Source organism: Trichosurus vulpecula, chromosome 3 (assembly GCF_011100635.1).
Source record: "Trichosurus vulpecula isolate mTriVul1 chromosome 3, mTriVul1.pri, whole genome shotgun sequence".
Lineage (NCBI taxonomy): Eukaryota > Metazoa > Chordata > Mammalia > Diprotodontia > Phalangeridae > Trichosurus > Trichosurus vulpecula.
The window spans coordinates 347,268,747-347,284,416 of record NC_050575.1 but is presented as its reverse complement, the minus strand read 5'-3'; the positions used below and the strand labels follow the sequence as shown (position 1 = coordinate 347,284,416).

At 34.9% G+C, this 15,670-nt stretch overlaps 1 protein-coding gene across 4 annotated transcripts in view; it reads right to left on the bottom strand.

Annotated features, from left to right (window-relative positions):
• The window catches only part of SRBD1 (S1 RNA binding domain 1), a 345,104-nt gene that overhangs the window by 252,326 nt on the left and 77,108 nt on the right, over nucleotides 1–15,670 (bottom strand). For all 4 annotated transcript variants that reach the window (XM_036752226.1, XM_036752227.1, XM_036752228.1 and 1 more), the window contains 2 exons: nucleotides 2,430–2,537; nucleotides 214–371 (listed from right to left, as the gene is read on the bottom strand). In XM_036752226.1, the coding sequence (XP_036608121.1) occupies nucleotides 214–371; nucleotides 2,430–2,537 (266 nt within the window). The remainder of the gene's footprint in view (nucleotides 1–213; nucleotides 372–2,429; nucleotides 2,538–15,670) is intronic.

Below are 15,670 nucleotides of genomic sequence, written 5' to 3'. Positions count from 1 at the left end.
AAAAAAAATAAGAAAAGAAAAGAAAAAAGTGAGGAAAAAAGAAAACTTTAATTAACCAATATTAAACAATCATGATGCTTATCCTCTAGGAGTTTTAGGAGCCTTGAGGAGAGAAAAAAGTGAATATTTATAACAATACAAAACTCTCAGCTAAAATGTAATTATTTTAATCTATCTTAATTATTCACAGGAAATATTAAGAGAGGTACTCACTGGTAGGAGAAATAATAGCTAACTTGCAACCATGCTTGTATCCAGGATCCACTCCCATCAAGGTTCGCCCTGGAACAGGGCTTGTTAAAAGCAGCTGTCTGAGGTTTCTTCCAAACATCATGATTGATTCCTTCTCCGCATCTGATGTGAGTTTTGATCTTAGAAGGCACACACCCATCAAAAAAAAATTGTTAGTATTTTTTCTTTCCAATCAACAATTCTAGAAAAGATCAAAAATGATTTGACACAATTACTCTTCCAGAGCTTCTATTGGAACAAATGGATTTATCGAGAGAAACACCAAACCCAAAAATTAGTTCAAGTATATTTTTGTTATTCAGAAGCAGGATAGCCTAGGAGGGATAGAGACCTGGCCCAAGACAACCTGAGTTCAAGTCCTATGATTCATATTGGCTACATGACCTTTGGCAAGCCACAGAACCTTTCATTTTTCCAAGCAGCTTGATGCAAGTGCAAATCTGTATTGACAGAAAACTTTCTCATCAGAATCTCCATATATTGATAAAATCACATTGTTGTTCAGTCATTTCAGTCATATCTGACAACCCCATTTGGGGTTTTCTTAAGAAAATACTTTTAAAAAATGACAAACGCTTTGCCATTTCCTTCTCCAACCCATTTTATAGATGAGGAAACGGAGACAAACTGGGTTAAGTGATTTGCCCAGAGTCACACAGCTACTAAGTATCTGAGGCCAGATCTGAACTCAGGTTCAGCAGTCTATGTACTGTACCATCTAACTGCCCTGATAAAATCACAGGTCCAGACAAAAAATATTTTATTTCTATATTTTCTCCTCACACAAAGTCATCGTGTGACTTGGGACAGGGGGTGGGGTGAGTACACAATACATCATAAATTAAGAAATAGAAATGCACTGCTGTGGTATAAAAGCAAAATTCAAGAGGAAATAAACAGGTTAAAATGATACTGAAGAAACAAGAAGATTGTTCATTCAAGCAATTTATCAAATTTTAAACTAACTTCATTCACATTCTTTTTATTATCCATCCACCTTTCCAAAATAAGATGAGACTTGAAACTATAGCTACTGATTACCACAAGACTGAAAGCAGCGAATGGTGGGAATAATTTAATACTGGGGCTTCAAAGAGTAAGATCAAAAACAAGAAAGGGTGCAAGGGACTATAGAGTTGAACTAGTTCACTAAAGGTTTAAGATGGGAATGGGAAATGTGTATAACCAACACAACCAGTGCATAAATGAAATTTCTTTCCTTTTCTTAATCAAAAGGAACACTAAGTTCCAATATGGTCTTAGAAAAATTCTGCTGAATAATTTAGAAAGAAAAAGATGGAAAGCTACTCAAAAGAAGTTTGAAAATAATTTAAGTTTTAGGTTGAGTTAAGAAAGAAAATATGAAAATAAAGAGGCCTAAGGACTTCAGCAAGAAGTTGTGGCCATAGTTCTGCATATATGACTGAAATATTCTATTTCTATGGCCTTCTCCCAAACTCCCAGCCCTAGATTCTTCTGAGGTAGGCATCCAAGTGCACCAACGAAATGACACTGGCTGCTAAATATCCCGGGGCTAATGAAAATTTAGCTGAATCCTTGAAGACCAATGTAAACCTGATCCAAATATTTAAAGTATGTATGAGTATGATCCACAAAAAATAACCTAACAAAGAAAAATGCAAAATGGATGTTTGGACCTAAAAATGAAGTACTAAAGTGAATCAGAAAATAATCATCTTTCCTTCTTCATACTGTAAACAAAACACACCTTCTCCCATTCTGTATGTTCTCTGGCTCTCTGTCCTCTGAAAACCATCTCTAATAAACACCTTTATCAATCTCTCATTTTTACTGCTTCTTCTTTTCCAAGTCTCCTTTTAAAAATCATTTCTTCAGCTTAGCTACTGAGCACCATTAGATTGGTGCCAAAGGATTAGAGATGAAGTATTTCAAATGATCACATATTGCCAGATAAGTTATCTGCAATCCATCTAGTAAGAGTAATTTTGTGATCTATTTTTAAGAGCTCCAAAAGAGAGCAATGAGGATTCATATCAAGATGCTGATGGTTATGCATCAGTTTTTTCGTATTAAATAATTATTGAGTAATTGCTATATAATAAGCTATGTATGTGAGTGTGTATGTGTGTGTGTGTGTGTGTGTGTGTGTGTGTGTGTGTGTCTGTGCATAAAAATAAAGAACATGTGCTATATACCTGTATTCTCTACAGAGGAGAGGATAAATGAGGCGTTTGTAGGAATCTTCTACTGAATCATGTAAGATCTTCATCAGTTCTGGCCTGGCAAATCGTAAAGGTCTCCACCTACAGAAAAAAAGAAACACGGTGCTGAAATCACACAATATAAGCAAGAATATGCAATGATTAGGAAAAGAGGAACACTAGAAAAAGAAATCCTCTTTCAGAAAAGAAGTTAAGTAAGTTATAAAACAACTACAAAAGGAAGAGTAGGGAAGGAAACCTAGTACAGACTAACAGGTAAATTTTATTAAATATTTAAAGAACAATTAATACTTGTGTCATATATTGTTCTCAAGAAAATCCCCCTACCAAACTCCTTTTATAAAAGAAACACGGTCCTAATACCAGAATCATGGAGGGATAAAGCACAGAATGAGAATTTAAGACCAATGTCACTAATGAATAATGATAGGAAAATTTTAAAAGAAATTTTCGCAAAAGACACCAAAATGTATATTGAAAATTTATTCATAAGGCAAACATGGTTCAATAATGAGGAAACTAACCTATGAAAAGAAAATGATACAATTATATCAATAGAAGTAGGAAAAGCCTTAGGAAAAAAATAATACTCATTCATAATAATAATAGCTAGCATTTAAAGTTGAGAGAAACTGAGGTGACCCCAGGCAAGTTACTTAACCTATATGTCTCAGTTTCCACATCTATAAAATGGGAACCTATGACATCGACCTTATAGGGTTGCTATTGTAGAATAAAGATGATACTATATGTAAAGCATTCTATAAACCTTAATGTGCTATGTTACTATTTTTATCATTATAAATGAGTGTTAGCAATAGCTGGTACATAGAAGACACTTAATAAGTACTTGTTGACTGACTGATAATTAGAAGCTATTCCAAAAAATACAGAAATAAAGCAAGGATGACAATCCTCCATAACATAGTTTGGTATTGTTCTAAAAATGCTAGTATAAGAATAAGAGAACAAAAGTAAAGAAGAATAAACAAACAGTAGAATAGATAACCCTTACGATATGATGATTTGCTTAGAAATCAAAAAGAATGGGGGCAGCTAGGTGGCACAGTGAGTACAGCACCGGCCCTGGAGTCAGAAGAACATGAGTTCAAATCCAGCCTCAAGGCACTTGACACACTTACTAGCTGTGTGACCTTAAGCAAGTCACTTAACCCCAATTGCCCTGACTTCCCCTTCAAAAAAAATGAAATCAAAGAGAATGAGGGAAAAAAAAAACCTCCATCAATTAATACTTCCAATAAAGTATCAGGATAGAAAAAAAAAGGCCACAAAAAATCAGCAATACATAAATATTAAGAAAAACCAAGAAGAAACAACATAAAAAAATTCTACTCAAAATAACTGCAAAATATCTGGGAGTCAGTTGATACTGCCAAATACAACTATAAAATATTTCTTACAAAAAGAGTAAGATTTAAATAACTGGAGGATATTCTCACTAAGATGTCAACATCAAAAGTCACAAAGGAACCAAGTTCTCAGAGACACCCCAGTAAGTATATGAAAAAGACCCAAGAGTGAGCAATGAGAAAGGAAACCAATGAGAAACAGAAGAAAGCTCCTGAATCTAATTCCAGAATTCCACAAAAAAAAAATCAGAAAAACTGAGAAGGCTGAAAGAGGAGTCACACCAGTAAGGAAAGTGAAAACTCTGAAGAACAAGTCTAAACCATGAGGGCTCTGAAAGAGGGGTCAGAGATAAATGCATAGTTGAATCCTGGGAGAAGGGCCACTCAGATGAATACATGAATGAATAAATGAATGAATGAGCTTGTATTTAAGCCCTTACTAAATAGTAAGTAGAGAACTAAGTGCTGTGGATAGCAACGAAAACAAGTAAGACAGTTTCTTGGCTTGACTGAGAAAGTTAATATGCATGGAAAACAGATGGACAAGGTGTCTGGAACTTTTTGGTGTTTGGCAACTGATTGAGATGACCTTTCTAACAAAGGAAGCTTGAAATCCGGTTAAGAGGTAGAGCATCGATAAGATGGGGCATGGCAACTTGAACATGGCTGGGAAGTAGCATATTTGGTCCAAGCTAAAAATAATAAAGGTTCACCAATCAGAAACCAGGGGGGCCAGGATGGAAGAGATTAAAACTAGAAGTCAGAAACAGAGGCTACAGCACAATGCCCAACAAAAAGGCAGGCATCCAACAGCAGAAGGGCCATACCAAGGAAGCCAGCATAGGGTTTCATAAGCAGGCCTACAGTCAACCAAAAAGAGTGAACAGAAAGATGATGCAAGCTAGCAGGAGATCCACTAAACAGGAGCTAAATCAAAACGCCGGCCCAGGCCTGTGAGAACAGAAATGAGAGACAGTGTCTGCTTCCATGTCACCGCGCAAGGAGACAAGATCAATGTTTGTAATCCTCAGAGAAGAGACAGAGTTAACTCAGCACTTGGGAGCTGACCCTGGAAGGGCCGTGCAGGAAGACACAGACTAATACGATCTCCAACATCTGAACAGGGACTGTCAGTACTAAAGTAAAAACAAAACAAGTAACTTTCAACAGGAAAAGGATAAGGAGAAAAATGCAATACAAGGAGAACAAGAATGAAATGGGCCAATCCAAGCATACACAGTGAAACAGAAGGAAACCAAAAGGAAAGTATTAATTAAAGCAAAAGGTGGGCCTAGTACTTGTTATCCTATCCAGAGTGGTGGCTAGAGTGATATCTAGAGTACAGAGAGAACAAGACCCAACAGAATCTACACAATCTATCCATAAGACCCAGAGAAGATGGAGTCTAGCATTACTACAAGTCTCAATCTAAGAAGCAAAGCGGTAAATAAGTAAATGAAAGAAAAAGCTGAACACAATGAAAACCTATTAGGGTTTAAGAAAAGACCAAGAGAGAAACTCAGAACAAAAGATATTCTACAATAAATATGAGCAGATGTTAGAAGAAAAAAATGGGTTTGCAAAAAAAAAGAACTACACCTGGAAGAAATAAAGCAAAAAAAAAAAAAAAAACCTGAAGCTCTTTAGAGAAAAAAAAATTGTAGAGAATAGCTTAGAACAAAGGAGAAACCAATTCAACAAGCTTTTCTTAAGCTACCACTATATGCGCATTAGACAATAAGCATTTAAGCACCTACTATGTGCTAACAGTTCAGGATACAAAGAAAGGCTAAAGCCTCTCAATATCACAGTCTAATAATGAGGGAAACAACAGGAAAACAACTATATAGAAACAAGATACACAGCAAATGAACTGGAGAAAAATAACAGAGGCATGACACCAGCACTACGAACAATCAAGAAAGGCTTCTCACAGAAGGTATATTTTTAACGGGGATGTGAAAGAAGTGAAGGAAGACAGGAGAAGATGAGGAAGGAGAGGCACTGGGGACATCAACTGCAAGCATCCACTGTGGAGATCTTGTTCAAAGAATAATAACAAGTCAATATCATTGAATCCTATAGTAACTGGGGGAAGAGAAAAGTCTAAGAAATTTAGAAAGGCAGGAGGGTACCAGATTGTGAAGGGCTTTGAATTCCAAAGAAAGGATTTTATATTTGATCTTGGAGTTAATAAGAAGCAACTGGAATTTTTTGGTAAAAACTAGGGATAAAAAGAAAGGCAAAAAAACAAAGGCTGCTAACAAGGAACTTTACCCAAACAGTGGGTTTTCTGAAAGTAGAATGAATCAAACAAAATGCAATAACTCTACAAGATGACCAGAAATATTAAAATAAAGTTAGTATATTGAATAGAGGAAAGTATAAAGTGTCCGCAGTTTTTTTTTTAAATAACCTGAAAAACAGGTCAGAGAAAAATAATTTTAAGAGTCATTAGGAATCCTAAAATTCATTTCCAAACAAAAAAATCTGGACAGCATATTTCAAGGAATTATGGGGGGAAAAAGGAGAAAGGAACAGAGTCAAGATGGTAGAGTAAGAGCTAACAATTGACCTTAGCTCCTTCACAGCCTACCTTACAATGACATATTTAGAGCGGCAGACCAAATTCTGATTGGGAAAGCAGAAAGTCACAGTGAGTCATTTTTCCAACCCAGTACAGCTCAGGACGACATACAGAGAAATGTGAGGATACTGGGGTAGAGGTTGGCCAGCAGCCCAGCAGTAGCAGCATGGAAGTGGCAGTGGGGGCAACAGCAGCAGCAGGGAGCATCACAGTGCCCAGGAACAGTAAGGGGACTGAATGTCTAGACCGAAAGACAACCTAGGGGGTCACCATACTAGAACTGGGAGCAGGAACAGGTGCTATCTGGTAGCTCTATCACCCATTACCCAGTTCTGGGTCACAATGCCAAAGTGCAGACGAGCAATTATAGTTACAGTCTTTAGGGAGCGCAGGGCTCTTACTTGTGTAAGGAGCAAGTAACAAGATCCAGAAACATAGCTTTATGGATTTAGGCCCCAGAACAGACTGTGGACTCTGTTCTAATCTTCAATGTCACACATAAGTCTACAGTGGAATAAACTAGGGCTGAAAGCCAAAACTAAGAGGAAGCCAGTACTTCTGAAACTGTAGACCCTCCCGGGGGCTAACTGTGACTGAATCCAGGAACAGTCCACTGAAACTCAACTACATAGAAGCCAAGAGACCCAAACATGGTCAGAAATTTGCAGAGAGAAAACCAGGAGGGCAGTGAATAGACCTTTCCTGAGATAACACCTCTTAAGAAGCACAAAAAATTTGCAGAACCCCAGACTGAGATGTGAAAGTAGCAGCAGTGCATAAAAGAGAGTGAGTCAGGCCAGATATCCACAGTCCAAAGTCAAGAATAGGACAGGAAAATGAGAAGAGAAAATAAAAGCCTGATCATAAAAAGCTAATATGGTGACAGGGAAGATCAAAACACAAACACAGAAGACACTGACTTGAAAACATCTACAAGCAAAGCTTCAAAGAAAAATGTATTTGGACACAAGACCAACAAAAATTCCTAGAAGAGTTAAAGATGTGTGTGTGTGTGTGTGTGTGTGTGTGTGTGTGTGTGTGTGTGTGGCAGGACAATTGGGGTTAAGTGACTTGCCCAAGGTCACACAGCTAGTACATGTGTCAAGTGTCTGAGGCCGGATTTGAACTCAGGTACTACTGAGTACAGGGCCAGTGCTCTACTCACTGTGCCACCTAGCTGCCCAAAGGGATATTTTGTAAAGAGCAAAAAATAAGAGTGAAAGAAAATAAACTAAGAAAAGTGAAAGCTATGAGAAGAAATTATGAAAAAAGAATTATCAGCTTAGGAAAAGATGTACAAAAAAATACTCAAGAAAATAATTCTTTAAAAATCAGAATTGGTCAAATGGTAAAAGAAATATAAAACATCAATGTAGAAATTAATGCTTAAAAATTGGAACTGGCCAAGTGGAAGCTAATGACTTTAGGAGACACTGAAATACAGTAAACAAAGTCAAAAAAATGGAAATGCAGAAGTAAATCTGAAGAATCTTAAGGGAAAAATAATTAACCAGCAAAATAGATGGAAGAAGGGTAATTTAATAATCACTGGATTACCTGAAAATGAAAATAAAGAGCCTAGACATCATATTTCAAAAAAATATAAAAGAAAATTGCACAGATATCTTAGGACCAGAGGTCAAAGTAGGAACTGAAATAGTCCACCATGTAACCTCCTGAAAGAAATCCCAAAACAAAAACTCCCAGTAATGTTACAGACAAAATGAAGAACTCCCAGTTCAAGGAAAAATACTACAAGCAGCAGAATGTAAGAATTCAAATACTATAGAGCCAAAATCATGACCACTCATGATTAAGCAGCTACCACTATAAGGAAGCAGAGGACTTGGAATATGATACACTGTTAAGTATTACAACCAAAAAATAACCTACTCAACAAAACTAAGTATAATCCTAACAGGATAAAAGAAATAGACATTCAATTAAATAGATGCCTTTAAAAAATTCCTGATGAAAATATTAGAGCTGAATAAAAAATATGACATTCAAACAGAAGATTCAAGCAAAAAAAAAAAAAGTAGAACGAGTGAGAAATTATGAGGAATTAAGCATGGTTAAACAGTTTATATCCCTATATGCAAAGATGATACATAAGACCCCTAAGAATTTTATCAATAATAGGTCAGTAAGAAAATCTACAGAGACAGACAGTAAGGATATGATTCGATTATGTTGGGATGATCTCAAAATGGAAGGGTAACAAAGAGAGGTACTGGGAGAGGGGGCAAGAGAAAGAAGGAATAGGGAAAATTATCTCACATGAATAGAGTGTTCAAGGAAGAGTTCACTTTATACAACGAAGAATGGGAATTTGGCAGGGGAGGTGGATTGGCAACATTTGAACCTCTCATCAAAATTAGGATAGAAATAAGAATCCAACAATACGTTGGTTACGAGAAAAATACTTGAAATAGAAAGACACAAAGAGCTAAAATAAAGGACTGATGGAGAATATTTTGCAGCAGTTGAAGTAAAAAAGGCAAGGGACAGTAGTCATGATCTCAGACAAAGCAAAAGCAAAAAGGGACCTAGTTAAAAGAGATGATCAAGGAAACTATACTTAACTAAAAGCTGCCACAGACAATGAAATGATATCAATACTAAAAAAATACACACCAAATGGCATTGGATCTACATTACTGACAGAAAACTTAAAGTTGAGTCACAGAAAGAAATAGACACTAAACCTATAATAGTGGGCATGTCAACATACTCCTTCATACCTAAATAAATCAAACTACAAAATAAACAAAAAAGAAGATAGGAGATGAACAGAATTTTAGAAAAGTTTGAAATGATGAACCTCTGGAGAATTCTGGAACAGAAATGAAACAATCTATTTCTCAGCTATGCATGGCATCTTCACAAAAATTAACCATGTATCAAGGCATAAAAATCTCACCAACAAATGTGAAAGTAAGCATTTTTTCTGCATCTTTTTCTGGCCATGGTGTAACAAAAATTATATTCAATTAACAGACTCAGAAGCATAGATTAAAAATTAACTGGAAACTAAATAACTTAATTAGAAAGAACGAGTGGGAAAAAAAAATCACAGAAACAGTCAATAATTTCTTTATTACAACAATAAAACAGTATTTGTGACTCAGAGCCAAAGCAGTACTTAGTAGAAAACTGATTATCTCTAAAAGTTTGCATCAAAAAAAGAAAGACTAGATCAACAAACTGGGTATGCAACAAGAAAAACAATAAATTAAAAACCCTCAACTAAATATCCAAATCCTGAAAAACGAAGAAGAGATTAATAAAATTGAAAGTAAAAAAAAAACTGAACTAATAAATAAAACTGGGAGCTGGATTTATGGAGGGAAAACAAAGGAAACCAAATTGCCAGTATCAACATTGAAAATGATGAATATACAACCAAAGAAGATGACATTAAAGTAATTATTAGGAGCTATTTTGCTCAACTATACACCAATAAAATTGACAATCTGAATAAAGTAAATGAATATTTTCAAAATATACAGACTGCCCAAATCAACAGAACAAGAAATAGAATACTTAAATAACCCTATCGTAGGAAAAAAAAATTTAAAAAGCTATAAAGGAGCTCCAAGCCCGTGGGGATGGGGGGGGGGGGGGGGAATGGATTTGCAAGCAAATTCTACCAAAGACTTAAATAAGAATTAATTCTAATACTCCATAAACTATTTGAAAAAAATAATTTGAAAGAAAGAATCCTATCAAATTCCTTTCATGAAACAAACATGATCATAAAACCTAAAGCAAGGAGAACAAAAACAGAGGAAGAAAACTATAGACCAATTTCCCAAATAATAATGATGCAAAAATTTTAAATAAAATACTAGCAAAGAGATTGCAAAAATATGTCACAAAAATCATGAACTACATCTAGGCTGGATTTATACCAGGAAGCAGGATAGGTTCAATATTAGGAAAAGTATAAGCATAATTGACCTTCTCAATTATAAAATCATCAAAAAATGATGAAAAAACTTTTGGCAAAATACAACACCTATTCCTATTAAAAAACACTAGACAACACAGGAATAAATGGAGGTTTTCTTAAAAGGATAAGAAGAATCAATCTAAAATGTAAAATAATTTCTGTAATGAAGATAAACTAGAAGCCTTTCTAGTAAGATTCATATGAGATAAAAATGTCCATTATTGCTATTATTATACAATATAGTACTAGAAATGCTAGTTATAACAATAAAACAAGAAAAAGAAACTGAAAAAATAAACACAGGCAATGAGGAAATAAATTACGATTTAAAACAAGATGGTTTACTTAAAGAACCCTAGAGAATCAACAAAAAACCTATTAGAAATAAATAACAAGTTGAGCAAAGTTACAGGATATAAAATAAATCAGTTGGTGCTCTTGTCTTGGAATTGGTACAAACAGAATAAAATCAATGATTGGGAAATCTAGGAGCAATGTTTCATTCACCAAAAAATTAATAATAAAGTTAATATGGTAAGGTAACTCTGAAATATACACAAACAAGTTTTGTTATCAAAGAAAATGCCACAACAATTTAAAAGTATATTAGCTGATGCTGTCAAAATAATTAATTTTACAAAATCAAGACTCACTAACTATTGATTATTTACCATTTTATGCAGAAAGATAGGCGGCAAGCATGTTACTCTTCTAATACACACTGAAGTTAGGTGGTTTTCCCATGACAGTTATTAATCTATTTGAACTGAGAGAAGAATTAGTTGTCTTCTTCACTGACCATCCTTTCCACCTAAGTGTACAAGTAATATGACAGGGCTACAAAGATTAGCATATTAAGCAGATATCTCTTCAAAAATTAACAAACTCAACAAATCATTACAAGGTGCAAATACAATGTTCAAGACAAAGTAAAAAGTATATTAAGAAACTAAAATTTTGGAATTACACAACTGAGACCAGTACTGAGTGTTTTGTGACATTACATTATTTCTTACTGTAAAATGAACTATCTTTGGAAATGGATATCAAGAAAGACATGGGTAATCGTATGAAATTCTTAAAAGTAACTTTCAATGAATATTTTGGTAAAATTTTCAATAAATTAAATTGTATTTGTAACCTATTCAATAAATCTTTTACATGTCTGGTTGATGAACTGACAATGGATGAAAAAGAAAACATAACTGATTCATCAAGAGATTCTGGACTACAAACATCATGGAAAAAGGACAGTCTTATAAATTTTAGGCTAAAAATAAATGAATGTTGATTTCTCAGCAATAGAACTTGTGAAGTTATCCTACCATTTTCCATCATATTTGGTGAGTGTACATTTTCTATTCTTTTTTTAAATCAAAAGAAATAATCCAAAATATAACCAAATTTAAGACTGTGTCTGGTGCTGGGTAAAAATTAAAAATCTTTGTTCAAATGAAAAAGTCCAACATCAAAATTAAGCATATATATGATCATTATGTCATGTTAAATATCTTCAAAGTTATGCCTTACTCACTAAAAATGTTAATTATAATCAACAAAACTTACAAAATATTGTCTTTCAGATAACAGTAAGAATGAAGTCTTGCTCTATTACTATGTTTTAATTTTTAAAAGATTTCTCACCCAAAATATCTGTAATATATTTAGCTTTATAATTTCATATTTAGAGTTTTCATAATTACACATATTATAGATTACAATTATAAAATGTTAATTTTAATATAGACCTTCCTTGGGCAAAGATTATCACTACAGTTACTATAAGCACTTTAAAAAAATCAAAAATAGCATTGTATCATATTAAATTACGCTGTGGGTTCACAACACACTGCTTTTCTTGAAAAGGGTTCACTGAAAAAGCAGTTTTGGAAAGCACTACTTTAGAACCAAAAAAAATAGTCAAAAAACAACACGAAAGAGGAGCCAAGATAGATAGTAGTTTAGGAAAAGCCACCTAGCTCAACTCTCCCAGCATTATCCTCCAAACAACTTTAAAATAACACCGCAAATCAAATTTTGGAGCAGCGAAGTCAACAAAAAGTTAGAGTGAGATATTTTTCCAGCCTAAGAAAATTTAAGAAGTAGGCAGAAGTCTACACAATGAGGAGGAAGGCTGGTTGAGGTCTGTTCAGATCCCACACATACAGCAGCAACAAAAACAGTGGGAACACACAACCCAGAAACAGAGAGGGAGTCAGAAAGAAATTAAAAGGAACTCTGCTGGCACTAGTTATGGCTGGCATTGATTGGTAAGTCTACTGCCCATGACACATATCTGGGTTACAGTACCAGGGCAGAGAGAGGCACTGGGAATCCAGTACAAGGGAATAGGGGTCTTGGTGGCAGTTCTGAGGCAAAGAAAACGCTAGAGCATATAGCTGCTGGGGACCAGGAGCCTTCCTGGGTAAAGCTCAGAGTGCACACAAGGAAAGCAGGGACCATACTTATCACAGGATCACACTACTTTGGATGCACCCAAAACTTTCAGTTCCCAGAAGTAGATCTGAAAACAACATCTGAAAAAAATCTGAAGTTTGAGACAGTGCCTCTCAACCTATAGGTAAGCAGAGCTCAATTTAACATACAGTTCAAAGTCAAGAAAGATGATGAGAAAAACAGCAAACAACAAAAATAAAACTCTACCATGAAAAGCTACTTCAGTGGCAGGGAAGACCAAGACATAAACTCAGAAGACAACAATATGAAAACAGCTATCCAAGAAAGCCTCAAAGAAAAATGTTAAATGGATCCAAGCTCAACAAGAATTTCTAGAAGAGTTAAACAAAAAGATGAATGGTACAGGATAAATTGGGAAAACAAGAGTGATACAAGAAAATAATGAACAGAGAGAGCTTGTTAAAAGAGGCATAAAAAAAACTGAAGAAAATTACACCTTAAAAAACAGAACTGTCCTAATCACAAAAAGGCACAAAAATTACTGAAGGAAAAAAACTCCTTAAAAAACAAAATAGGACAAATGGAAAAAGAGGCACAAAATATCACTCAAGAAAATAATTCCTTCAAAATCAGAATTGGGCAAATGAAAGATAATGACTCCAGGAGACAAGAAGAAACAATCAAAGAAGAACAAACAAAAAACAAAGAAGAAAGAAAATTTGAACTACCTCTTGAGAAAAACAACTGACACTATAATCATATAAAAAAATGCTCTAAATCACTACTGATTAGAGAAACGCAAATTATAACAACTCTGACATACCATCTCACATCTATCAGAAATGATGAATGCTGGAAGGGTTGAAGGAAAAGTAGGCATACTAATGAAATCTTGGTGGAGTTTTCAACTAACACAACCATTGTAGAGAACAATCTGGAACTATGCCCAAAGAAAGGGCTATAAAACTGTGCATACCCTTTGACCCAGCAATACCACTTCTAGGGCTATATCCCAAAGAGATCATAAAAATGGAGAAAGGACACACATGTACAAAACTATTTGTAACAGCTCTTTTTGTGGGGCAAAAGAATTGGAAATCAAGGAGATGCCCATTAATTGGGGAAGGGCTGAACAAGTTGCGGTATATGCATGTAATGGAATACTATTGTGTTATAAGAAATTATGAGCAGATGGACTTCAGAATAACCTGGAAAGACTCATATGAACTGATGCTGAGTGAGGGGAGGAGAAGAACATTGTACACAATTACAGACATACTGTATCTGTGATGACTAACTTTGATAGACTTAGTTCTTCTCAGCAATGCAAAGATCTAAAACGACTCCAAAAGACTCATGATGGAAAATGCTATCCACACCCAGAAAAAGAGCTATGGAATCTGAATGCAGATAGAAGCATATTATTTGCTCTCTTTTTTTTTGTTTCTTCTATCTCATGGATTCTCCCATTGGTTCTAATTCTTTTTTACAGCATGATTAATGTGAAAATTTAAAAAAAGAAAGAAAAAGAAAAACAACTGACCTGGAAAATAGATGGAGGAAAGATAACTTTACAATTATTGTACTACTTGAAAAACCACAATCAAAGAAAGACCCTAGACATCATATTTCAAAAAATTATCAAGGAAAACTGGCCAAAATCTTAGATCCAGAGGATAAAACAGAAATTGAAATTATCTACCCATCACTTCCTGAAAGAGATCCCTAAATGAAACTCCTATGAGCTAAATTCCAGAGCTCCCAAGAAAAAATACTTCAAGCAACCAGAAAGAAACAATTTAAATATCATGGTGCTTCAGTCAAAATCACAAAGATTTAGTGGCTTCCACATTAAATGAGTGGAGGGCTTGGAATACAATATTTCACAAGGCAAAGGAGCTAGAATTACAACCAGGAATCACCTACCCAGAAAAACTAAGTATAATCCTTCAGGGGGGAAAAATAGACATTTAATGAAATAAAGGACTTTTAAGCATTCCTGATAAAAAGACCAGAACTGAATAGAAAACCTGACAAACACAAGACTCAAGAGAAGCATAAAAAGGAAAACATGAAACAGTAATATAAAGGATTCAATAAATGTAAACTGTTTATATTTCTATATGAGATGATACGTGTAACTTCTAGGAACTTTATTACAAAGGCAGCTTAAAGGAGTTTACATAGACAGGAAGCATGGGTATGACTCAATTGGGTTGGCATGACCTCCAAAAAAATTAAGGGGGAAGAAAGAGGGATGCACAAGGAAGAAGGAGGGAGAGGCAGAATGGGGAAAATTTTCTCACATAAAAGAGGTAGGCAAGGAAGAACTTTTACAATAGAGAGGAAAATTGGGGGGGGGGGGCCCACCAAGGATAGCAGGAACTGCTTGAACCTCACTCTCAGAATTGGTTCAAAGAAGGAAGAATAAATGTACATACTCAACTGTGGACAGAAATTTAACTTTTTCAATAAGGTAATGGGAAGGCAAGAAGACAAGAGAAAGAGGGAGGGAGATGATAAAAGAGAGAGAGTATTAAGAGAAACAGGAGTTAGAAGCAAAACAGACTTTCTAAGGAGAGACAGGATAAAAAGGGAGAACAAGGAAGAAATAGAAGATAATGAGAGAGGGAGAAATACACAGTAATCATACCTGTGAATATGAAGTAAGACAAGCTCACCCATAAAATGGAAGCAGACAGCAGAATGGATTAGAAAACAGAATCCAATAGTATGTTTACAAGAGACACACTTGAAACTGACACATACAAAGTTAAAATAAAGTGCTGGAGCAGAATCTAATATGCTTCAGCTTAACTAAAAAAAGCAAGGGTAGCAATCATGATCTAAGACAAAGCAAAAGCAAAACCAGACTTAATTAAAA